The sequence below is a fragment of the Tursiops truncatus genome, chromosome 3 (genome assembly GCF_011762595.2).
Source record: "Tursiops truncatus isolate mTurTru1 chromosome 3, mTurTru1.mat.Y, whole genome shotgun sequence".
Taxonomy (NCBI): domain Eukaryota; kingdom Metazoa; phylum Chordata; class Mammalia; order Artiodactyla; family Delphinidae; genus Tursiops; species Tursiops truncatus.
Window position 1 is genome coordinate 129,470,885 of NC_047036.1, and position 26,433 is coordinate 129,497,317.

Consider the following 26,433-nt stretch of genomic DNA (forward strand, 5'->3'; position numbering starts at 1 on the left):
AATCTTAGGTACCAAAAAATTTAAAGGAAGTAGCACCAGAAGAGTAGGTATCATCAGGAAACTACATCATGTACTCACCCCAAATGGAATAATGAAGCATGCACCATCCAAAAACCATCACCATAATCCAACAGGTTCCAATGAGTCCCCTGAATCTACCTATTCCACCTATCAATGAATGTTTATGCTCTTACTTCCCTTACTCTACTGAATCAAAGAACTTTCATTCTTTTTCATTATATTCTAGGTGAAAGGTAGGTAACTGTTACTCAGAATTCATTGGTCCTTTCATCATTTCATTGGTGGTCTCCTAAATCCACTAAAACACATGTGAGTGGGTGGGCAAACCTGATGAGAGGGATGAGAGAGAAAGAAGAGACAGTGACTCACAATGGCCTTTTGTAAGGTCTAATCTAAAACAGGTGAAACTGAGGGCTGCAATCTGGACAGGCATAAAAAGTCACTGTTCTATCCCCCACATCTATACCCCTCTTCTTAAAAGAAAAACCTTAGATGTGTTTCCAGATCAAAGAGTAAAAACTGCAAACTGCCCTTATATGAGAATCTGAACAGGTAGTAGGTAGTGTGGCCAGTTTCTAAACCTTACTCAAGAAATACCACCCTCAGGGATCCAGGTTCAGACACAGCAACTGGGCCTGAGGCACAAATTAGGGCTGGGGACACCAGCTTTACTTACCACAACACAACTGTTTTTCTGAAATTACAGAATTACTCACTTTGGGAAGGGTTAAATGTTTCTATAAAAAGAAATATTCAAAACCTTTTCTCATCATGTTAGAACAGAATATAAGCAGAGTAACATTTTAGTGATGTTGGTGTATCTTTTTAGTCCAAATCTACTTATTTTCCTCCTTGCTAACAAACTGCCCCCTACCCCACATAAGGTGATCACACAGAAATAGTCTTGATATCAACCTGTTTTGGTTTGCTTTGCTATTTCTGTGGTCTGAGAAGATATCAGGGCTCACATTTGCAAAAGTAAATAAAAGGATCAACTGACACGATTATTATATTTTATTTAAAGGTTTTAAAAGATAAGGGGCAGAGCTCACAAAAGTTACCTGAATCATTAAAACCCACAAAGTTGGAGAATTTTTTTTTAAAAGAGTGGATACCAAAATAGCTTTCAGGAAGAAGATAACCTGTAAGTCTTTTAGATTGTTGAACAAAGCAAAAGAAGGCTTAAGATATGAAAGATAAAAGTTATATTTATAAACATGCTAAAGAATACATTAAAAGAAACAAAAAAGAATGAGGAAAAATAAACTGTCTTAATCCTGTTATACATAAACATCATTTCTATGGGACTCTACAGTCCACTTCAACAATATTCAAACAACAAAATCCCCATCATTGAAAGAGCTTCAACACTCCTTTGGAGTTGGCTATTACAGAATTTATCCTGCATATCGGGTATGCATGAAAAACATCCTGGAGACTCAGAATATCTGCAAACATGAAACTGTTTCTCTAAATTGCATTTATTGGTCATGAATCCCGTAAAGGGGGGTCAACTACAACTTGAAGTTTGTCATCTTGCGGTGGGTAAGCAATTTGAAGCCAAAGGGCACCTTGCTATAGTTCATTCATGTGGCTCTAAGTATATTCTATAAGCTTCTCTTCAATGCCAAATATCTACTGAGAATTAAAGAGGAGATGAAACTTTCTAACCAATTCTAAGAATTCATGTAATAAAGGGTAATCATTACAGAGTTTATATATACTCGGTTTTCTTGAAGCCATAGATTTTATTACAGAGAGGAGAAAGAAAATGGCATTAACAGATCAAGCACATGAAGTCCAGAATACTGAATTCCTTTTCCTCTTGCTTAACAACCAATTACATCCATGGACTGCAAAATTACAGCCACTGCAAAATTTTTAGTGTTTTGCGTCTTGTCAAAGAAAGACCAATATTTTTGCCTGAGTGTCCCCTTAACCTTATGAGCTATTATTTTTTAACTTTGTATAAAACTTCTTTTCAAATAATTTATTAATTATAACAACTGGGAAGAGCAGTGTGAGGACCTGAATACTTCAACCAAGCACTGAAGGCAACAAACTTCCTTAAACATGCTCTTCTGCCTGGATTTTTATATATTAAAATAACCTTTCTCCCTCACTTCTCCAGGGGTACCCAGAAAAGAGTGGCATTTGTTGGCCATCACAAGTCTCAGCTAGAATCTTCTCTGTTCTTCAGTGTCCTGACAAAGGCCTCTGCACCTGTAGCTCATGCCTCTGGTAATTCAGACTTGTTCTCAATAAGAGAGATCTCCAGCACAGGTAGAAGCAGCTGAAAGGCATCCTGAATGTAGGAAGCACTGTTTGATGCCTATAAGGATAAGGATTGAAAAATAAGAAAAAGAAAATACTGCAGTCACTTAAAAGAGAAAATATATTATAAGACAACAAAAAAAAATTAATTTTTACAATCTAACTATATCTGTAGCCTGGCAAATAAGAATACATACTTAACCATTTCACTAAACTTATAGGGGAAAGAATGATCTAGCTCTTTTTTTTTGTTTGTTTGTTTGTTTGTTTTGATCTAGCTCTTAAAATGATATGACAGCACCAAAAAAGAATGTCACCATTTTTGTCCAACTTGCCCATTAGAATGATAGCCATTCTTTGGCGTCTTGCTCAAATACGGCATTCAAAGATTATTTATTCCTTGATTGAATGGGTAGATCCTATCACAGCATTTTAGTCAATTACTCAAAGAGGATTTCAGAAGGCTATGAATCCTACATCAATAGGATTTCTAGTCCATTGTGATTGTTCTTCTTCCATGGACTCACCGTAATCAGTGAACATGCGACAGGTGCTCACAAAGATAAAGAAGGAATACTGCTTTTAAAGATGATAAAGTACAGATATGTTTCTGTCTACTACAAGAGACATATGAAAAACTTGGAATCATTATGCTCAGAGTTTGCCAGACTTCATTTATATCTGACAAGTTCTGACTTTCCAGAAGCATAAGAGTTCATTACCTTAAAATAAAAATGTATAATTTCAAGGACAAGAGTGTTTCAAATCTGTAAGCAAGAACAACCAACTCAGAATAACAAAAGGGTAACCATATCAAGTGAGCTTACCTTGTTTTGATTTATCAATGGCAAGAACCCCTGTTTAAACTTCAGTGTGACGTTTGATACCAAGTTTTGCAGCCAAAAGAGACCTCACAGCACATCTAGTTAAATCTCTTAATTTGTATATAAAGATAACAAGATTGCCAAGAAGGTAAACCCCTGGTCCATGGTCATAGTGCAAATCAGGGGGACCTAGGACAGGACTGGGCTCCTGGTTTGCAAACTTCTTTCATCTCTACCACTCTGCCATCTACTAAATCATACACTTATTTTTTTAAAATTGCTTAAGTGATCAGAATAATTTCCCTGACTATTAAAGGAAAACTATGCAGTTAAGGAATGAAAGGCATTTCTTCATCGGTAATTTTAAAAGAATCTAAAACTAAAGAAGTAACACTCTGGTGGCAAAAATTTTTTTTCAATTCATATTTAAAACCTAACTGATTATCAAATATATTTTCTCCCCTCAGACTTAGATAAATATGTTTTAAACAAATCATCAAACATCTAAATTTTTGCACAATTAATTTACAAGATAGTTCATTTTTTTTTTAATCTTTCACTTTTTCTGCCTTCTGTGGTTTTCTCTTTTTATCGATATAAATTTATTTATTTATTTTTGGCTGCATTGGGTCTTCATTGCTGCACATGGGCTTTCTCTAGTTGCGGCGAGCAGGGGCTACTCTTCATTGCGGTGTGCGGGCTTCTCATTGCGGTGGCTTTTCTTGTTGTGTAACATGGGTTCTAGGCATGCAGGCTTCAGTAGTTGCGGCACACAGGCTTAGTAGTTGTGGCTCGCGGGCTCTAGAGCACAGCTCAGTAATTGTGGTGCACAGGCTTATTAGTTGCTCTGCTTCCCGGACCAGGGCTCGAACCCACGTCCCCTGCATCGGACCACAGGTAGCTTTTTGACATAATAAAGCAAATTTCTGCGCAATAAAATGACAAAATGATTTGTCTTCTTTTGTTTTGTTTTGTAACTAATCTCCTCTGCATAAACCTTATTCCTTTAAGGAGCAGTGCTAGCCTATTTGTAATTTTCAGCGCATCATGTTTACTAGCTAGTCTCCAGAAGATGTTTCATTAATGAGAATTGTCCATTAATTACAAAGGGGTAGTACTAAGTAATGACAGCCTACCGCTTCTTCCACTGCACTTTACCTGGCACCTTCATCTTTATGGTTTATAATTAATGAACAGGAAATATAAAATATACACCATTTTGGTCATATCTGCATCAACATGCTAAACTAGTGAAAAAAACAAAAAATGAAAACTTAAAGAGTTATTAATCCATAATGCCCTAGAAGTTAGAGACTTAAAAAACAATTAGTACTACTAACCTCTAGAAATACTGCAGTGATTAACGGATTAAGGACGTCTGCCTTTTCCTTGACCTAGAACAAAGGATAATGTGTTAAGCGAGGATAGCACATTAAAAAACAATAGGTAAAATATGATGATTGGTTCAAGATGGCGGAGTAGAAGGACATGCTCTCACTCCCTCTTGCGAGAGCACCGGAATCACAACTAACTGCTGAACAATCATCGACAGGAAGACACTGGAAGTCACCAAAAAAGATACCCTACATCCAAAGACGAAGGAGAAGCCATAATGAGATGGTAGGAGGGGCGCATCACAATAAAATCAAATCCCATAACTGCTGGGTGGGTGACTCACAAACCAGAGAACATGTAACCACAGAAGTCCACCCACTGGAGTGAAGGTTCTGAGCCCCAGGTCAGGCTTCCCAACCTGGGAGTCCGGCAACGGGAAGAGGAATTCCTAGAGAATCACACATTGAAGGCTAGCGGGATTTGACTGCAGGACTTCGACAGAACTGGGGGAAACACAGACTCCACTCCTGGAAGGCAGACACAAAGTAGTGTGTGCATCAGGACCCAGGGGAAGGAGCAGTGACCCCAGGGGAGACTGAACCAGACCTACCTGCTAGTGTTGGAGGGTCTCCTGCAGAGACGGGGTTGGCTGTGTCTCACTGTGAGGACAAAGACACTGGCAGCAGAAGTTCTGGGAAGTACTCCTTGGCGTGAGCCCTCCCAGAACCCGCCATTAGCCCCACCAAAGAGCCCGGGTAGGATTCCAGTGTTGGGTCGCCTCAGGCCAAACAACCAACAGGGAGGGAACCCAGCCCCACCCATCAGCAGACAAGCGGATGAAAGTTTTACTGAGCTCTGCCCACCAGAGCAACAGCCAGCTCTACCCACCACCAGTCCCTCCCATGAGGAAACTTGAACAAGCCTCTTAGATAGCCTCATCCACCAGAGGGCAGACAGCAGAAGCAAGAAGAACTACCATCCTGCAGCCTGTGGAGCAAAAACCACATTCACAGAAAGATAGAAAAGATGAAAAGTCAGAGGGCTATGTACCAGATGAAGGAACAAGAAAAAACCCCAGAACAACTAAATGAAGTGGAGATAGGCAACCTTCCAGAAAAAAACATTCAGAATAATGATAGTGAAGATGATCCAGGACCTCAGAAAAAGAATGGAGGCAAAGATACATAAGATGCAAGAAATGTTTAACAAAGACCTAGAAGAATTAAAGAACAAACAAACAGAGGTGAACAATATAATAACAAATGAAAAATACACTAGAAGGAATCAATAGCAGAATAACTGAGGCAGAAGAACGAATAAGTGACCAGGAAGACAGAATGGTGGAATTCACTGCTGTGGAACAGAATAAAGAAAAAAGAATGAAAAGGAATGAAGACAGCCTAAGAGACCTCTGGGACAACATTAAAAGCAACAACACTCACATTATAGGGGTCCCAGAAGGAGAAGAGAGAGAGAAAGGACCCAAGAAAATATTTTAAGAGATTATAGTTGAAAACTTCCCTAACATGGGAAAGGAAATAGCCACCCAAGTCCAGGAAGTGCAGAGAGTCCCATACAGGATAAATCCAAGAAGAAACATGCTGAGACACATAGTAATCAAATGGGCAAAAAATAAAGACAAAAAAAAATTATTGAAAGCAGCAAGGGAAAAATGACAAATAACATACAAGGGAACTCCCATAAGGTTAACAGCTGATTTCTCAGCAGAAACTCTATAAGCCAGAAGGGAGTGGCATGAGATATTGAAAGTGATGAAAGGGAAGAACGTACAACCAAGATTACTCTACCTGGCAAAGATCTCATTTAGATTCGATGGAGAAATCAAAAGCTGAACAGACAAGCAAAAGCTAAGAGAATTCAGCACCATCAAACCAGCTCTGCAACAAATGCTAAAGGAACTTCTCTAAGTGGGAAACACAAGAGAAGAAAAGGACCTACAAAAACAAACCCAAAACAATTAAGAAAATGGTAATAGGAACATACATATCGATAATTACGTTAAATGTGTGAATGGCTTAAATGCTCCAACCAAAAGACACAGGCTCGCTGAATGGATACAAAAACAAAACCCATGTATATGCTGTCTACAAGAGACCCACTTCAGACCTAGGGACACATACAGACTGAAAGTGAGGGGATGGAAAAAGATATTCCATGCAAATGGAAATCAAAAGAAAGCTGGAGTAGCAATATTCATATCCGATAAAATAGACTTTAAAATAAAGAATGTTACAAGAGACAAGGAAGGACACTACATAATGATCAAGGGATCAATTCAAGAAGAAGATATAACAATTATAAATATATATGCACCCAACATAGGAGCACCTCAATACATAAGGCAACTTCTAACAGCTATAAAAGAGGAAATCAACAGTAACACAGTAATAGTGGGGGACTTTTAACACCTCACTTACACCAATGGACAGATCATCCAAACAGAAAATTAATAAGGAAACACAAGCTTTAAATGATACAAGAAACCAAATAGATTTAATTGATATTTATAGGACATTCATTCATAAAACAGCAGATTACACTTTCTTCTCAAGTGCGCAGAGAACATTCTCCAGGATAGATCACATCTTGGGTCAGAAATCAAGCCTCAGTAAATTTAAGAAAATTTAAATCATATCAGGCATCTTTTCTGACCACAATGCTATGAGATTAGAAATCAATTATAGGGAAAAAAACGTAAAAAACACAAACACATGGAGGCTGAACAATACATTAAAAATAACCAAGAGATCACTAGAGAAATCAAAGAGGAAATCAAAAAATACCTAGAGACAAGTGACAATGAAAACATGACAATCCAAAACCTATATAGCATGCAGCAGAAGTAGTTCTAAGAGGGAAGTTTACAGCAATACAAGCCTCAAGAAACAAGAAAAATCTCAAGTAAATAATCTAACCTTACACCTAAAGGAACTAGAGAAAGAAGAACAAACAAAACCCAAGGTTAAGAGAAGGAAAGAAATCATAAAGATCAGAGTAGAAATAAATGAAATAGAAACAAAGAAAACAATAGCAAAGATCAATAAAACTAAAAGCTGGTTCTTTGAGAAGATAAACAAAATTGATAAACATTAGCCAGACTCATCAAGAAAGAGAGGGAGAGGACTCAAATCAGTAAACTTAGAAATGAAAAAGGAGAAGTTACAACAGACACTGCAGAAATACAAAGCACCCTAAGAGACTACTACAAGCAACTCTTTGCCAATAAAATGGACAACCTGGAAGAAATGGACAAATTCTTAGAAAGGTATAACCTTCCAAGACTGAACCAGGAGGAAGTAGAAAATATGAACAGACCAATCACAAGTAATGAAATTGAAACTGTGATTAAAAATCTTCCAACAAACAAAAATCCAGGACCAGATGGCTTCACAGGTGAATTCTATCAAACATTTAGAGAAGAGCTACCACCCATCCTTCTCAACCTATTCCAAAAAATTGCAGAGGAAGGAACACTCCCAAACTCATTCTATGAGGCCACCATCACCCTGATACCAAAACCAGACAAAGATACTACAAAACAAGAAAATTACAGACCAATATCACTGATGAATATAGATGCAAAAATCCTCAACAAAATACTAGTGAACAGAAACCAACAACAAATTAAAAATATCATACACCATGATCAAGTGGGATTTATCCCAGGGATGCAAGGATTCTTCAATATATGCAAACAGATCAATGCAATACACTATATTAACAAACTGAAGAATAAAAACCATATGATCATCTCAATAGATGTAGAAAAAGCTTTTCACAAAATTCAACACTCATTTATGACAAAAGCTCTCCAGAAAGTGGGCATAGAGAGAAACTACCTCAACATAATAAAGGCCATATATGACAAACCAACAGCAAACATCATCCTCAATGGTGAAAAACTGAAAGCATTTCCTCTAAGATCAGGAACAAGACAAGAATGTCCACACTCACCACTATTATTCAACATAGTTTTGGAAGTCTTAGCCATGGCAATCAGAGAAGAAAAAGAAATAAAAGGAATACAAATTGGAAAAGAAGAAGTAAAACTGTCACTGTTTGCAGATGACGTGATACTATACATAGAGAATCCTAAAGATGCCACCAGAAAACTATTAGAGCTAATCAATCAATTTGGTAAAGTTGCAGGATACAAAATTAATGCACAGAAATCTCTTGCATTTCTATACACTAATGATGAAAAATCTGAAAGAAAATTAAGGAAACACTCCCATTTACCACTGCAACAGAAAGAATAAAATACCTAGGAATAAACCTACCTAGGGAGACAAAGACCTGTATGCAGAAAACTATAAGACACTGATGTAAGAAATTAAAGATGATACAAACAGATGGAGAGGTATACCATGTTCTTGGACTGGAAGAATCAATATTGTGAAAATGCCTATACTACCCAAAACAATTTACTGATTCAATGCAATCCTTATCAAATTAGCAATGGCATTTTTTACAGAAGTAGAACAAAAAATCTTAAAATTTGTATGGAGACACAAAAGACCCCGAATAGCCAAAGCACTCTTGAGGGAAAAAAATCAGAGCTGGGGGAATCAGACTCCCTGACTTCAGACTATACTACAAAGCTACAGTAATCAAGACTATATGGTACTGACACAAAAACAGAAAGATAGATCAATGGAACAGGATAGAAAGCCCAGAGATAAACCCATGCACATATGGACACCTTATTTTTGATAAAGGAGGCAAGAATATACAGTGAAGAAAAGACAGCCTCTTCAATAAGTGGTGCTGGGAAAACTGGACAGCTACATGTTAAAGAATGAAATTAGAACACTCCTTAAACACCATACATAAAAATAAACTCAAAATGGATTAGAGACCTAAATGTAAGACCAGACACTATAAAACTCTTAGAGGAAAACATCGGAAGAACACTCTTTGACATAAATCACAGAAAGATCTTTTTTGATCCACCTCCTAGAGTAATGGAAATAAAAACAAAAATAAACAAATGGGACCTAATGAAACTTAAAAGCTTTTGCAAAGAAAACTACAAACAAGACGAAAAGACAGCCCTCAGAATGGGAGAAAATATTTGCAAATGAATCAATGGACAAAGGATTAATCTCCCAAATATATAAACAGCTCATGTAGGTCAATATTAAAAAAAAAAAACAACCCAATCCGAAAATGGGCAGAAGACCTAAATAGACATTTCTCCAAAGAAGACATACAGATAGCAAAGAAGCACATGAAAAAGCTGCTCAATATCACTGATTATTAGAGAAATGCAAATCAAAACTACAATGACGTATCACCTCACACCAGTCAGAATGGGCATCATCAGAAAATCTACAAACAACAAATGCTAGAGGGTGTGGAGAAAAGGGAACCCTCTTGCACTGTTCGTGGGAATGTAAATTGATACAGCCACTATGCAGAACAGGATGGAGGTTCATTAAAAAACTAAAAATAGAATTACCATATGACCCAGCAATCCCGCTACTGGGCATATACCCAGGAAAACCATAATTCAAAAAGAGTCATGCACCCCAATGTTCATTGCAGCACTATTTACAATAGCCAGGTCATGGAAGCAAGCTAAATGCCCATCGACAGACGAATGGATAAAGAAGATGTGGTATATATATATATATATATATACAACGGAATAATACTCAGCCATAAAAAGGAACGAAATTGGGTCATTTGTAGAGACGTGGATGAATCTAGAGACTGTCATACAGAGTGAAGTAAGTCAGGAAGAGAAAAACAAATATCGTATATTAATGCATATATGTAGAACCTAGAAAAATGGTACAGATGAACCGGTTTGTAGGGCAGAAATTGAGACACAGATGTAGACAACAAACGTATGGACACCAAGGGGGGAAAGACGTGGGCGGTGGTGGTGGTGGTGTGATGAACTGGGAGATTGGGATTGACATGTATACACTAATATGTATAAAATGGATAACTAATAAGAACCTGCTGTATAAAAAAATACATTAAATAGAATTCAAAAATAAATAAAGTATGATTCCACTTTGAAACACACCCACACATACCCAAATATAAATAAAAGCATAGACAAAGTCTGGATCAGACTCAAGAAGGGCTTTAAATTTCCTTCTATCCAAATTGAGAGTGTATGCCTTTGTAGTTTTTTGTTTGTTTGTTTTTGTTTTTTGGTACACGGGCCTCTCACTGTTGTGGCCTCTCCCGTTGCGGAGCACAGGCTCCGGACGCGCAGGCTCAGCAGCCATGGCTCACGGGCCCAGCCACTCCGCGGCATGTGGGATCTTCCCGGACCGGGGCACGAACCCGTGTCCCCTGCATTGGCAGGCAGACTCCAACCACTGTGCCACCAGGGAAGCCCTGCCTTTGTAGTTTTTACTAACTTTAAAAAGTATATTCATTTTGGAAGGGAGATAGAAATGGTATATTTGACCACAAAAACTTTAGAAAAATTTTAAAACAAAATATACAGATATGGGGCTTCCCTGGTGGCGCATTGGTTGGGAGTTCACCTGCCGAGGCAGGGGACACGGGTTCGTGCCCTGGTCCGGGAGGATCCCACGTGCCGCGGAGCGGCTGGGCCCGTGAGCCATGGCCGACGAGCCTGCACGTCCAGAGGCTGTGCTCCGCAACGGGAGAGGCCACAACAGTGAGAGGCCCACATCCCAAAAAAAAATGCAGATATGAAACATGCGCTCAAAATACTCAACTCGTTTTTAAGATGGGCTGTTTGGAAAATGTGGAGACAAATAATGCAAATTTAATACTTGCATGTGTTAGCACCTTAGAGTTGACTTGCTGGGTTAAAGTATCTTTATGAAACACATGGAAAACTTTAGCCTCAGAAGATTAACTTCAGGAAACCTAGAAGCTCTTTTAAAGAAAATACTAAGAGGAAAAGAGAAACTATATCACAGAATTATCCCTTATAGGAAAAATGTAAACTCAAAGTGAGAAGAATTAATTTGGGCCATGCTCTTAACTAAAATAAATTTAAGGGCCCAGAATAACTTTGCTGCCACATTGACCCTTATAACCTTAACTACGAGCTGATTTTTTTTAATTGAGGTATAATTGACATACAACACTATACTAATTGCATATGTAGAAACTAATGATTTACTATCTGCATACATGGCAAAGTGATGATAATAAGACCAGTCAACATCCATCACTATACACAGTGAAGTAATTTTTTTTCTCGTGATGACAACTTTTAAGATCTACTGTCGTAGCAACTTTCAAATATGCAATACAGTATTATTAACTATAGGTATCATGACGTACATGACATCCCCAATGCTGTACACGCTGTACATTATTTATTTTATAACTGGAAGTTTGTACCTTTTGATCCCCTTCACCCATTTCACCCAGCCCCCACCTTTGCCTCTGGCAACCACCTATCTGTTCTCTGTATGTATGAGTTTGGTGTACTACAAAGTGATTTTTATCTGTCCATTTAAAATGCCCTTGATTTTATGCCAATTCATGATTACTGATGTCTGAATCATCTTCCATAGTTCACACACCTTCAGTAAATTTTTACAATTCCTTAAAACAAAACAAAAAAACTTTAGCTTTAATTACAACTCTCCTACTGGCTGGCAACTGCAAAATATGAGAGTTGCCATAGTTTAAGTAAGGCGCTGCCCCTTTAAACTAGAATCCAACTTTGGGATTTTTATCTTATCAAGGTCTACATTCTCAGTACAGGTCTCGAGAGCAAGCAGCACAAAATATATTGAAGACTGTATAAAAAAGAACAACGAGTTGCAAAATTCAGTTAGACATAGACAAACTGATCCTGAAATTCATATGGAAATGCATAGGGCCCCCAATAGACAAAAAAATCTTGAAAAAGAAGAAGAAAGTTGGAAGACTTACACTTCTTGATTTCAAAACTTACTACAAAGCTACAGAAATCAAGACAGTATGGCACTGGCATAGGATACCACAGATCAATGGAACTGAAATAAGAGCCCAGAAACAAATCCCTATGACTATGGTCAATTGATTTTAGACAAAAAGGGCCAAGACAATTCAACAAGGAGAAACTTTTCAACAAATGGTGCTGGGACAACTGGATATCCACATGAAAAAAAAAATGGTGGGCCCCTACCTCACACCATACACAAAAAGTAACTCAAAATATATAATAGACGTAAAAATAAGAGCTGCAACATAAGACTCTTAGAAAAAAACATGAGTAAATCCTCATGATCTTGGGTGAGGCAATGATTCTTTAGATACAATACCAAAAGAACAAGTGATAAAAGAGAATATTGACAAGTTGGACTCTATCACTATTCACTATCAAGAAAGTGAAAGGACCGCCCATGGACTGGGAAAAAATATGTGCATATCATATATCTGGTAAGGAACTTGTATCCAGAGAAAATAAAGAACTTCTATAACTCAGTAATAAATAGTAAATAATAAAAAGAAAAATAATTAAAATCAGAATAAATTATAAAATAAAAAACCCAATTTATAAAATAATAATAAAAAAAACCCAATTTAAAAATAGGCAAAGGACTGGAAAAGACACTTCTCTATAGAAGACATACAAATGGCTAACAAGCATGTGAAAAGATGCTCAACATCATCAGCCATCAGGGAAATGCAAATAAAACCCATAATGAGATAACACTTCATACCTACTAGGTCTGGTAAAAGTTTAATAAACAAAAACAAAAACACAAAACCAGACAATAGCAAGTGTCAACAAGGATGTGGAGAAACTGGAACTCTCATACATTGCTGGCAGGGGTGTAAAATGGTGCAACTACTTTGGAAAACAGTCTGACAGTTCCTTAATGGTCCATATTACCCATGTGACCCAGAAATTCCACTCCTAGCTATCCACCCAAGAGAAATAAAAACATACATGCATGCTCATAGTAACATTATTCATTACAACCAAGAAGAGTAAACAATCCAAATGTCTATCAACTGATGAATAGATAAATGTGGTATATATCCATATGATAGAATGTTATTAGGTAATAAAAGGAAATACTGATACAATGTGGATGAACGTCAAAAATATTATGCTAAGTGAAAGAAAACAGACACAAAATACCATAATATTGTATGATCCCATTTATATTAGATGCCCAGAATAGGCAAATCTATAGACAGAAAGTAGATTAGTGTTGCTTAAGGCTAGAAGAATGTGGAGGGGAAGGGAATGGTAAGTGACTGCCAATGGTATGAGAGGTTTTCCGGGAGATGATGAAAACGATCTAAAATTAGATTTTGGTGACTGTTGCATGGCTCTGTAAATATATTAAAAACCATTGAAACGTACACTTAAATGGGAAAAATTTTATGATATGTAAACTATATCTTAATAAAGCTGTTCTAAAAACAAAACAAAACAGACATTAGCCCAATAAAAATCATGAATTCTTACCCCAGCAGTTGTTAGGCAGGTGGTGAACTCTTTAGACAGAGAGGACAACTCTTTACACAACACAACTGTCATCCTAGGAAAGAAGGGAAAAAAGGAGAAACAGGTCCTAGGTCCCCATATATGTTCAACTACATATATGGGGACACATGTTATAGGAAGAGAAGGTTCAGTCCTTAGAGAAATACTTTTCTACAAAATTCTCTAGAAAATACTATGCTTTCAAATTAAATCAAAGGAAATAACTAAGATACATTTTAAGGAGACAAAGTCATACTTAAAAGATCCTACATTCCATTTAGAAATATAGTTAAATTAAATATTTATTCATTCATTTGACAAATACTTACCGAAAGGCTTCTATGTACCAGGTACTTCTGAGCACTGGGGATATATTAGTAAACAAGCAAAGCACCAGTTTTCATGAATACTAACTTACTTGCTGATTGACAGGGATACTATAAATATAGAAAGAGATGGATGTTTGTATATGTTTATAGTTATATATGTATACATTTATACACACACAAAAGTATACATATATTTATATATATAATATGTACTAGATGGTGATATGAAAGCAAGTAAAGAATTCGAAAATGTAACAGGGAAATGCAAATCAAAGCCACATGAGGCAGCAACATGGATGGACCTACAGATCGTCATACTGAGTGAAGTAAGTCAGACACAGAATGACAAATATCATATAATATCGCTTATATGTGGAATCTTAAAAAAAGGAGTAAAAATGAACTTATTTACAAAACAGAAGTAGAGTCATGGATGTAGAAAACAAACTTATGGTTACCAGGGGATGTGGAGCGGGGGGGTGGTGGGGGTGGAGCGATAAACTGGGAGGTTGGGACTGGTGAATATACACTACTATATATAAAATAGATAACTAATAATAACCTGCTGTATAGCACAGGGAACTCTACTCAATACTCTGCAATAGCCTACATGGGAAAATAATCTCCAAAAAAAAGAATGGATGTATGTATATGTACAACTGATTTACTTTGCTGTACAGCTGAAACTAGCACAACATTGTAAATCAACTATACACCAATAAAAATTTAAAAAACAAACAAAAAAACACACGAGATATCATCTCACACCTGTCAGAATGGCTACCAACAAAAAGAACACAAATAACAAAGGTTGGTGAGGATATGGAAAAAAGGGAACCCTTGTACACTGTTGGTGGGAATGTAAATTGGTGCAGCCATTGTGAAAAGTAGTATGGAGGTTTCTCAAAAAACTAAAAATAGAACTACCATATGACCCAGGAATTCCACTCCTGGGTATATATCAAAAAAACAAAAACACTAATTCGAAAAGATACATGCGCTCCAATGTTCACAGCAGCATTATTCACAATCGCCAAGATATGGAAGTAACCTAAGTGTCCATCAACAGATGAATGGATAAAGAAGATGTGGTATATATACACAATGGAATACTACTCAGCCATAAAAGAGAACGAAATTTTGCCATCTGCAGCAACATGGACGGACTTGGAGGGCATTTATGCTAAGTGAAATAAGTCAGACAGAGAAAGACAAATACTGTATGAAATCACTTATATGAGGAATCTAAAAAATACAACAAACTAGTGAGTATACCAAAAAAGAAGCAGACTCACAGATATGGAGAACAAACTAGTGGTTACCAGTGGGGAGAGGGAGGGAGGGGCAATATAGTGGTGGGGAAGTGGGAGGTACAAACTACTGGGTGTAAGAGAAGCTCATGGGGAATATAGCCAATATTTTGTAATAACAACATGGGGAATATAACCAATATTTTGTAATAACTGTGAATGGAAGGTAACCTTCAAAAATTTTATAAGACCTTTTTTTATTAAAAAATAAATTAAAAAATAAAACAAAATAAAAATCCTACCCTTGAGGAGGTTAAACTGATCAATGTAATAGTGAATTAGAGTTAGAGAAAAGAAAAAAAGAATGAGAAAATGGTAGAGGATAGTATTAGATAGGGTGGTGAAAAAGGACCCTCTAAGAAATAAAGGAAATTCAGTGAAGGAAAGAGCCATGACTGGAAGAGCATTCCATGCAGTGGAAATAGCTAGTTTTCCAAAGAATAGTCTGCTTTGGGATTGTGAATCCCTCATCCTAAGGATGTTTAAGACAAAACTAGGCCCCTCCTTACGGGATGTTGTAGAGGGGCAGTGAAACTGTAGGTGAAGAAATGGCCGAGAGAACATCAAGGGTCCCTTCCAATCCTAACACACTAGACACTCTCACTCATGTTTTTTCCTCCAATGAAAATTCTCATTGTTTAATTAGGAGATTTATTTAGAAAACAGTAGGGCTTTTTTTCCTCCTGTGACTACCTACATTCTATCATTTTTCAAATTTTTGTTCAAAACCAGCAATATACTGGAAAAATACGGTTTGAAACTTAGATAGACCTGGGTTTAAATCCCAGTCTGCACAACCTGGGCATAATTTACTTAACTTCTCTTATGTTTGTGTTTCCTCATTTTTAAAGCTGGACTGATTATTTATCTTGAGGGTTGTTTTTAAAGATTAGAAATGATACACATAAATCCCTTAGCATGGCACCTGGCATATAATTAGCACTCAATAACCAACAACTGTTATTAAGAACTGAGGTTATTAGAACTATTTTCTGTTTTCACTTATGCAAAATTCTACTTCAATTAAGGTCAGTGATCTGAAAAAAAAAAACTAGTTTTCCGAGTATGAGTTGGTTAATAAAAAAGGGCAGATTTATAAAATAGATTTATGGCTCAATGAAAATAAACAACACCCTTGGCTACTTATTAACTAAAACCCAAAATGAACAAACCTCTAAGATGTGAATGGTGCAATGTGAACAGCATCTTACTGAGAGGAAAGTTTCTAAAACTTTGAAAAGAAACTGAGAAAGTTCTTTCAGCAAACTGTATCATTTAGAGGGATACTCATTACACTTACTGGGAAAGGGCTCTGCTCCTTTCTATGGCTGTTACTTCCTGCTTCCTGCCATGCAGAACCAGAGCTGCTGTTTTGTGAAACAGTTCAATTGAGCAGGCAGTCAGTTCTGCTAGGCTCCTGATTGCAAATGCATGGATATCCTGGACGGAAAAACAAAACAAAGCGTAACAACACAGAGCATTGTTTTTTTTAATACAAGAGGAAATGACACCACCCTGCTTCTCCCATACTGAAGTATACAATATCTTGAAAGCAACAGAGACTAATAGATAATAGTTGCCCTTCAATAAACTTCCTCTTCTTCCATAGTAGCTATATAATTTTATAACTGGGCTCATAGCTATAAAAACAGAGGCTCCCCTGAAGTCAGGTGTGACCGTGTGACTAAGTTTTAGCTAAAAGATTTGAATAAAAAGTGTCATGTGCAGCTTCTGGGAACCTTCTCATGACGCCACATACATGCACCCTTTGTCTCTTTTTCTTCACTCCTTGCATCCTATAGTCTAGAACTAAGATGTTGCGATCTTGGATCACAAGGTAGAAATTATGGATAGCAGTACAACAAAATAGGTGCTTACGTCCCTAACTGCGATACCACATTGAAAAAAAAAAAAGCCTTAGTTGTTTTCATTACCTCTATTGAATTGTTATTGATTTGCTCAATTTCTTCTGCTTCCAACTGTTTTTTTCCTTCTTCCTTCTCTTCTAATGGTTTGGCCAGAGATGTCCTGATCCATTCACAGGCTGTATTTCTTGCCTAAATAAGAAAAAGATTATAGTTGGCCCTCCATCTACACAGCTTCCACATCTTCAGATTCAACCAACCACAGTTTGAAAATATTCGGAAAAAAAAAAAAAATCCAAAAAGTTCCAAAAAGCAAAACCTAAATTTGCCAAGTGCTGGCAACTTAAATAGCATTTACATTGTATGTACAACTATTTGCACAGCATTTACACTGTATTAGGTATTATAAGCAATCAAAAGGTGATTTAACATATACCAGAGGATGTATGTAGGTTATATGCAAATACCACACCATTTTATATCAGGGACTTGAGCATCCCTCAATTTTGGTGTCAACAGGGGGCCCTGGAACCAGGATACCTCTGAGGATATCAAGGGATGACTGTACAGTCCATCAGCAATTCGATTCAGCTCACCAAGATTACTGTGCACCCACCAGGAACATTTTAGCATCATGGAAGTCAGTGTTCTTGTTCTCACCCAAAGAAACATACCATCTAGCTTTTCAGTACTTAACTTACTAGATCTCCTTACAACACTTAACATTTGTGACCACACATTCCCTCTAATCCTTTGGCTTTTTTTAAACTGAGGTGTACCTTACACACAGTAAAGTGTGTAAATCTTCAGAGCATGACAGGTTACATGTGTATATGCCTGTGTAACTGTGACCCAGATCAGGATACAGAACTTTCCCATCACTCTAGGAAGTCCCCCATACCCCTTCTTAGTCCCAAATAGCAGCCTTGGCTCTCTACTTATCTCACCCTACTCCCTCCCCTCTCCATCGATCCTATTTCAGTGATTTTAACTATTCCCTACCTGCTGCTGACTCCTGAATCCTTATTTCCAGCACTAACTTCTGAAAACAACATATTCCAATTCCCTTCTGGACATACGCATCAGGATATCCTATAGGCATCTGTCTCACATATAACCTGTGCAAAATTTAAATTCATCATCTTTCTCTCCCTATCCCTAAATTTTTCATCCTCTCTTATTCCCTTGAGCTTTAGAAGAACCACCATATACCAGTCATCCAAGCCAAAATACACGAGCCATCCTAGATTCTTCCTTTCCAATCACCAAGATAGCCTGATTTTACCGTACGTATTTCTCCACTTTGCTCTTCCTCTCTATTACCACCACTTAGGTTCAAATCTACTCTATGGCAAGAGCACTCTGATTGGTCTCCCTGCTTCTGATATGGCTCCTCTTAAATCCATCTTCCATAATGGTACCAGTGATCTATCTAAGCCCATAGCTGATCACTCTGCTTTTCTTCAATGGCTCTCCATCCACTAGATCATGCTCTTTGACATGATCTAAAAAATGCCCATGACCTACTCTACCTACTTCTCTAGCTTCATCTCTTACCACTTACCACTTTATGATCTGGTAATAATGACCTGTAATATGCCTGTTCTTTGTTCATGGTATTCCCTTAGTCCAAAGTGTCATTTCCATTTTTTTTTCCCCCTAAATCAAGGCAACTCAATTTTTTTTCAATCCTCCACCCAAACACTGTCTGCTCCAAGTAACTTTCAAAGGCATCCCAGGAGACTGGGCACTTCAACAACCATTTTCTGTACGTCCACAGTCCCCTAAGTACACCTTCAACTTAGTACTTACCAAAATACACTGGAATTAACTATGTGTTATCTCCTAAATAAACTACATTATTACAGAACAGTGGTGGTATCTTATTTGGATTAGTGCACCCAGATGTTCCCTATAGCGTTGAGAGATATCTACTGTTTTTACCTAGTTGGCATATATATCTCCTTTCTTTTGGTAGTAAGTTCTAGATTTTTCTCAGTTCATGTGGTTTGGATGGGGTTACTTTCATCCTCTGACTCCAAGGGTTGGCAAATGATTCAGGTTTAGCTACCAAGAAATTAATCCCCCTGTCTATACAGTAATTAGTTCATGGATGGAAAAGTGACCCAAGCTAGGTCAATGGGCATCAGCCTCAGGACATCTCATAAAATTACTGGGAAAGGGAAGTCCTCTTTCTGTTGGAGTTACTCAACTGGAAAAAGTCTCCTGAAGCTGCCAGTAATCATCTTACCATCATGTGGAAAAGCATCCCTAAGAATGAACAGAAGAAAGCAGAGTCAAGAGATGGAGAAGGGACAAGTTTCTGGATAGAGAGCCATGCCTGAAGCCAGTGTTGCCCCTTAGTTTTCTAGTTCCATGAGCTAATAAATGTGCCTTTTTCTTAAGCCAGTCTGACTTGAGTTTCTGTCATTTGCAACTGAGAAGAGTCCTGGTTTCTAATGAAATGTTTACTGTCATTAAATTAAGTCATCCACTTGAGTAACTTTATATACACAGAATGTGTTCAGAGCTGTAACCAGGCAATAGGAATCCAGAGAAGACGTTGAGAGTCATTCCAACTGAAAACTGAGAGAATCACAGGCTTTATTACAGACATAGTATTGGGGCTGAGCCTTTAAGGATCAATAAGTGGGGCTACACCCAAGGGTACAACATGAATGAGCTAGAGCACAACCTATGAACCCAGACAAAAAACAGACACTGATATATGTGAGATGGAAAAAAGAAGAAAAATAGAGAGATATAAGGCCACATAAAACAAAAAGAAATCTGATACTATAAATTTAACTTACTTGGAGATATTTTAGTAGGCATAATACATACTCAAAATAACCTCTCTAATAAATATATTAAGTTATTATAATCTATTGTGCCAACTCAATGTAATTTATCATCCCTTTCAAAAAATACCAATGCTTGGGACTTCCCTGGTGGCGCAATGGTTAAGAATTTGCCTGCCAATGCAGGGGACACAGGTTCGATCCCTGGTCTGGGAAGATCACACATGACGCAGAGCAACTAAGCCCGTGCGCCCCAACTACTGAGCCTGCACTCTACAGCCCACGAGCCACAACTACTGAGCCTGCGTGCCATAACTACTGAAGCCCACGCACCTAGAGCCTGTGCTCCATATAAGAGAAGCCACTGCAATGAGAAGCCCACACACTGCAATGAAGATGAGCCCCTGCTCGCCACAACTAGAGAAAGCCTACACACAGTGACAAAGACCCAACGCAGCCAAAAATAAATAAATAAAATAAATTTAAAAATAACCAAACCAAGGGCTTCCCGGGTGGCGCAGTGGTTGAGAGTCTGCCTGCTGATTCAGGGGAGGCGGGTTCGTGCCCCGGTCCGGGAGGATCCCACATGCCGCGGAGCGGCTGGGCCCGTGAGCCATGGCAGCTGAGCCTGAGCGTCCGGAGCCTGTGCTCCACAATGGGAGAGGCCACAACAGTGAGAGGCCCGCGTACCCGCAAAAACAAAAAACCAAACCAAACCAAACAAAACAAAACCAATGCTAGCCACCCTCCACACCCAGAATTCAGTCTGGAACGTCCCACTGATGAGATCTAGAGACTTTGGAATTAAAAGGCACCTTTGAGCTTAGCTTCTCCAACAACTTATTTTTCTTTCCAGCTGAAAAAAATGAGGCCTGGAGAACAAATGAGATTTGCCTACATCACATGTGAGAGTCACAATAAGAATCAGAACTGTGTTCTCAGACTTTTGCTTCACTGCTTTTCCCCTGCATCATACAGACTCTCATATAAATTCCTGGAAATAATCAGGCCCTGATCCTTAATCATTCTACATCTTAAGTCTCAACACCCAAAATATAAACAATACAAAGATTGCTTTTAGAGAATGACTAGGACTACCAGATAGGTAAGGGGTTACTTTTTAAAAACAATTTATTTATTATGATGATCTATTTGAGCAGAGAAACTATGTCTCTTTCATTACTGTTTCCCTAGCACCTAGCAAAATAAAGGTTTATTGTATATACGTTTATCGAACATCTAAATGTATAACATACTGAGCTAGCTTCTTTAGGACCATAAACAGTGAGTATTTACTACGGGTCTGGCACTTTTAAGAGCTCTGTGTGTATTAACACATTAAATCCTCACAGGAACCCTACATTATCCCTACCTCACAGACAGAGAAGCTGAGGCACAGAGAGGTTAAGCAACTTGCTTAAGACCATACAGAAAGTAAAAGATGGCAAAGCTGGGATTTTAAGAACTGATAAAGCACAGAGTCAGCCTTGAAGAAATTTAAGTTTTAGAATGGGAGGTAAGAGACACACATTTAAAAACAAACAGGGGCTTCCCTGGTGGCGCAGTGGTTGACAGTCCGCCTGCCAATGCAGGGGACGCGGGTTCGTGCCCCGGTCCGGGAAGGTCCCACATGCTGCAGAGCAGCTGGGCCCGTGAGCCATGGCCGCTGAGCCTGCGCGTCCAGAGCCTGTGCTCTGCAACGGGAGAGGCCACAACAGTGAGAGGCCCGCGTACCGCAAAACAAAACAAAACAAACAAACAAAAAGCAATGATAATTTTATGAAAATACATTTGCATACAGTTAAGTGAATAAAGTGCTGAAGAATACATATATTAATAGTATGTTAACTTTTATATAAGAAGGAGATAAGAAAATATATCTGCTTGTCTTTAAAATATATCTGCTTATCTAAAAAAGAAACACAGGAAGGATATGCTGGAAAACAAGAAAGTTTAATATCTAAAAGGAGAGGGGAGAGTGAAGTGGGTGGGAATTGAGAGGAAGTGACACTTCTGAATATATTTTTTGTACAGTTTTGACTTTTGAAAACATATTAATACTCTATATATTCAAAGATGAAATTAAATTAACATGGGGAGACAATAAATATATCATAAATTTTTTTATAGTTTGGTTTTATAGTAGTATGGGCAAAGCAAGGGAAACATTTCAGATGCATTACAGGACTAGGGAAATTAGGAAATGCAGTAATGTTGTTGGGAGACAGAGTTCTTACTATGAAAAAGAGATACAAATGTATAATGGGGAGAGGCAAGGAAGAACCTGTAAGAATGGACTGAAACTGGACTTATCAGTGTGAACTCATGATCTCTAAAATATGTATGTGAGCATATACATGGACACACACACACACACACACACACACACACACACACAGGTGCACGTATGTGTACTTGAATACATTTCCTAGGCCAACAGGGCCTAGAAGCAAAGATACCCCAAGCGATAAGCACACCTAGCATCCAGGTTTTGTCCTGCAATATCAAAAAGGAACCATGGCTCTTTGAAGAAAAGGTTCATTCTGGAGAGAAATATGGAAGGTACAAGATCTCGTTATGCCAGAAAATAAGGAAATATTCAAATAGCGGGGGCATGTCACACAGGAGTCAGCTTGAAGGACAATTTGAACAGCAAAATAATTAAGGACAGTAATGAATTACAAACCAATGGGGGAAAAAATAGAAACCCATGAGACCATATCAATAACAAACAGATAATAAAGAGATAAGGGGAGAAGGGAGAGCTCTTAATTCTAAGTAGAATGACGAGAGCTCACTGGTAAATGTGGAGCATGTACTGGGATTGAAACAAATCATCATTCAGCAACCATCACAGTAAAGACTGGTGCAGCAAGAATTATGAATAGTTGCTAAATCTAGGATGCTAAATCATGAGGAGCAGGATATTTGTATGGTCTTAAAATGTCTCCCCACAGAAAGCTCATTAGCAGCAAAGGAACAAAATCATAACTCTACAGTGAGAAATCAGACAACACATCACCAATAAGGGACAAATGGACATCATGTGCCTCTAGATATGGTACCCTGTGGAGGATACAACATCACTTATAAGAATGCATAACCTGATTTTAATCATGAGAAAACACCAGACAACACTCAAATGAGGAATACTCTACCTTTATAAAGGGGGAAGGGGCTTGTATTTCTCAAAAATGTCAAAATCATAAAAGACAAAGAAAAGCTAAGGAACTCTTCCAGATTAAAAGAGACTAAAACAAACAAAAAAACAAAACAAAGCAAATATAGATTAAAAGAGACAAAGTACGTGACAACTAAATACAATTCGCAATCATGTACTGGCTCCAACATTAGAGGAAAAAGTTGGATATGAAGGACATTATCAGATCAATTGACAAAACTGGAATGTGGACAACAGATTAAATAAAGTATGGTATCAATGTTAAATTTATTGCAGTTGATAATTTGTGTGGTTATAGAAGGGAATATCCATATTCTTAGGAGATACATATTGAAATATTTAGGAGTACAGGGCTATAATGCTTACATTTTACTCTCAAAAAATAGTCCCAGGGACTTCCCTGGTAGTCCAGTGGTTAAGACACCACACTTCCAGTGCGGGAGGGCATGGGTTCTATCCGTGGTTGGGGAACTGAAGATCCCGCATGCCACACGGTATGGCCAAAAAAAAAAAAAAAAAAAGTCCCAATAATAGTAATAACGTGTGTGTGTGTCTATGGGGGAGGTGGAGAGGAAGGGATAGGAAGAGGGAAAGAGAACATATTTGCAAGCACAAATGATGAAGCAAATGCAGTGAAATGCTAATAGGTGTATCTGCATAAAAGCTATATGAATGTTGTTTGTACTTTTCTTGCAACTTTTTTCTAAGTTTGCTATTACTTCCAAAACAAAAAACACTATAACACAAGCTAGAAAGTGCCATAAAGTGCTACAGACAAGATGAGGGAGAGGAGCTGCTGACGCAAGGTTCTGAAAACCTTTCTTGGAGAATGCAGTGTTTTTAATGGGCATGGGAGAGCAGGGTAACTTCCCTGAAGCATCCTATTCCTTACCGTGGGGTACGCAAGAGGTGACTCTGATGACTATACAATGGCTATCAGCTCTCCCTGGCCAGGAAGCAATGTGTGCTGCTGCTAACCGATCCTAAGATATTTCTCGAGAAGAGGGTGAAGAGGCAGCAAGCAGCCCAAGACCCAAAGAATACTGTCCCAAGAGCTGGCACTGGTATATATGCTAGGCGGGTACTACCCTGGAAACAGTATCTCCCGACCCACTCTGAGCTTTGACTGAAGACAGCTCAGGCATCACTACCAAAGACCAAGGCTCAGGCCATGGACTCTCTCATTTCCACAAGCTAAGTGGTCATTATCTGAGTTACTGGGCTCTGGGAAATGGCAAACTCCAGCTACCTAAAGGCAGGGGCCACATCCCATCATCTCAGAATCACTCAGAGCCCTGAGAACAGTGAGCCCTCAATAGAGCACTAGCCCATTGGTATCATGATGGCTGATGAGTGCTGCCAACTTTAACTGACCAATGCTATGGCCTAACTTAAGCCTTCAGACAAGCAAAGCATTCCAAATGGAAACAGGTGAGGATGGCAGATGTGTTGGGGGGCTGGGGGTAAGGGGGTGCAGTGTGAGTTTAGCACACTAACCTGCGAGACCAAGAGGGAGACAGGAGGTATGGAACTCAGAATATACCCTCGGTTTTGGTGACATCCTTGCCAGGAATTTACAACCTTACATTCTTTATCCACTAAATATATATGTAAAAAATTGAAAATCAGCAAGAAGGAAAACTTACCCTAGTAAGCTTCTCTGGTTTGGAGGAGACATGCAGCTGGGAAAATACCTCTGTTATCTCTTTGGTAAAGTCTTCATCCCCTAGAAAAACAAGTCCCATATAAAACACTGCAGAAAGACTGGTGAGGATCATTGCAGGGAGAGAGAAGAGGAATGACAGTAGCAGCTGTAGCAGTAAAAACAGCAGAAGCAAATTATATGAGCAAGGTGCTTTAGTGCTTACAGAATCCTTTTATGTATATTTTACTGATGAATTCTTCCAATAGGCTTCTAAAAAAAATGCGTCATTATCCCATTTTCGAGATGAAGAAACTAGGGCTTGAAGAGGTTAATTTATATCCCCAAATCTCATAACAAATAAGGAGTCAAACGTTGGGCTTCCCACCCCCAGTCCACAGCCTATGCTCTTTGGATTACATCCTAGAAGTATGAATGGAAAAGTGATGAAAGCAGAGTACTAAGTGGGTAAGAGGCATGTGCTTCCAAAGAAATGGAATTTAAGCTGGGACATAAAAAACAAGTACAAGTTAGCCAGGAGAATGGAAGAGCTTCAGGCAGAGAAAACAAGTACAAAGATCCAGAGGTGAAAGAAAGCGTGGCAAGAAGTTTAACATGGTTGGGAGTGTCCTAATGGAAGAAAGAGAAGACGGGTAGAATGAAGCTAGGAAAGTAAGCAGGATCCAGGTAATAAAGGGCATCATAAACCATGGTGAAGAATTCAAACTTTTATTAAGAGAATGAGGAGCTGCTGAATAGTTTTATACAGAGACAAGTCAGTCCAATTAAAATTTTAGAAAGATCACTTTAGCTCCTGGTGGGAATGAAATAAAAAGAGAAACATGAAGGGAGGCAGGAAGCCTGAGGCAATATTCCAGGATCCAGATAAGAATAAGGGTAGGTAATAAGAAAGGAAGAGGATTCCAGAATGTTGGAAGGATAGTAAGGAAGCTTTGGAATAAGCTTGATGAGCGATGATGTGGAACATGGAATACTTAATACCTGAGAAACATGCAAACAAACAGGTGAGTCAAGATCAAAAACAATCAACACATCCAAACAAATGACAGGAAATGGCTCTTTTCCTCTCTATTCATCTAAATCCTATCCAATCTCCTCTTTGAAGCCCAGCCCAAGTTTTCTCTCCACCAAAGACTACAGAGAGAAATCCTGTACACAGAAATCTCTTAGCACTTACAATCTATGTGAGTATTTCTTAGACACCAGTTCATGGTTACCAAGGCAAATTACTACTGCTTCATACATGCTTTCTCCCCAGAATCCTCAGGAAAAAAAATCTGTCTTGGTTCTTCTCTCTCCATCTGCTCTTCTGTCCTCTCTTGGCATTCAAGGCAGAGAATTCAAAGGGTTTAGTGATCCCAGGTATAACATAGTTT

The 26,433-nt window shown here is 38.2% G+C and overlaps 1 protein-coding gene across 3 annotated transcripts in view; it reads right to left on the reverse strand.

Moving 5' to 3' along the window:
* Nucleotides 1–1,020: 1,020 nt before the first annotated feature.
* The window catches only part of FAM114A2 (family with sequence similarity 114 member A2), a 38,244-nt gene continuing 12,831 nt past the window's right edge, over nucleotides 1,021–26,433 (reverse strand). For 2 of the 3 annotated variants that reach the window (XM_019924777.2, XM_019924778.3), the window contains exons 9-14: nucleotides 25,041–25,120; nucleotides 17,482–17,604; nucleotides 16,848–16,987; nucleotides 13,891–13,963; nucleotides 4,460–4,513; nucleotides 1,021–2,353 (exon numbers count right to left, since the gene is read on the reverse strand). In XM_019924777.2, coding sequence (XP_019780336.1) covers nucleotides 2,252–2,353; nucleotides 4,460–4,513; nucleotides 13,891–13,963; nucleotides 16,848–16,987; nucleotides 17,482–17,604; nucleotides 25,041–25,120 — 572 coding nt within the window. In that variant the 3' untranslated portion in view covers nucleotides 1,021–2,251. Of the gene's footprint in view, nucleotides 2,354–4,459; nucleotides 4,514–13,890; nucleotides 13,964–14,239; nucleotides 14,346–16,847; nucleotides 16,988–17,481; nucleotides 17,605–25,040; nucleotides 25,121–26,433 lie in introns of those variants that run through there. The other variant, XM_073802739.1, reaches the window with a different exon arrangement.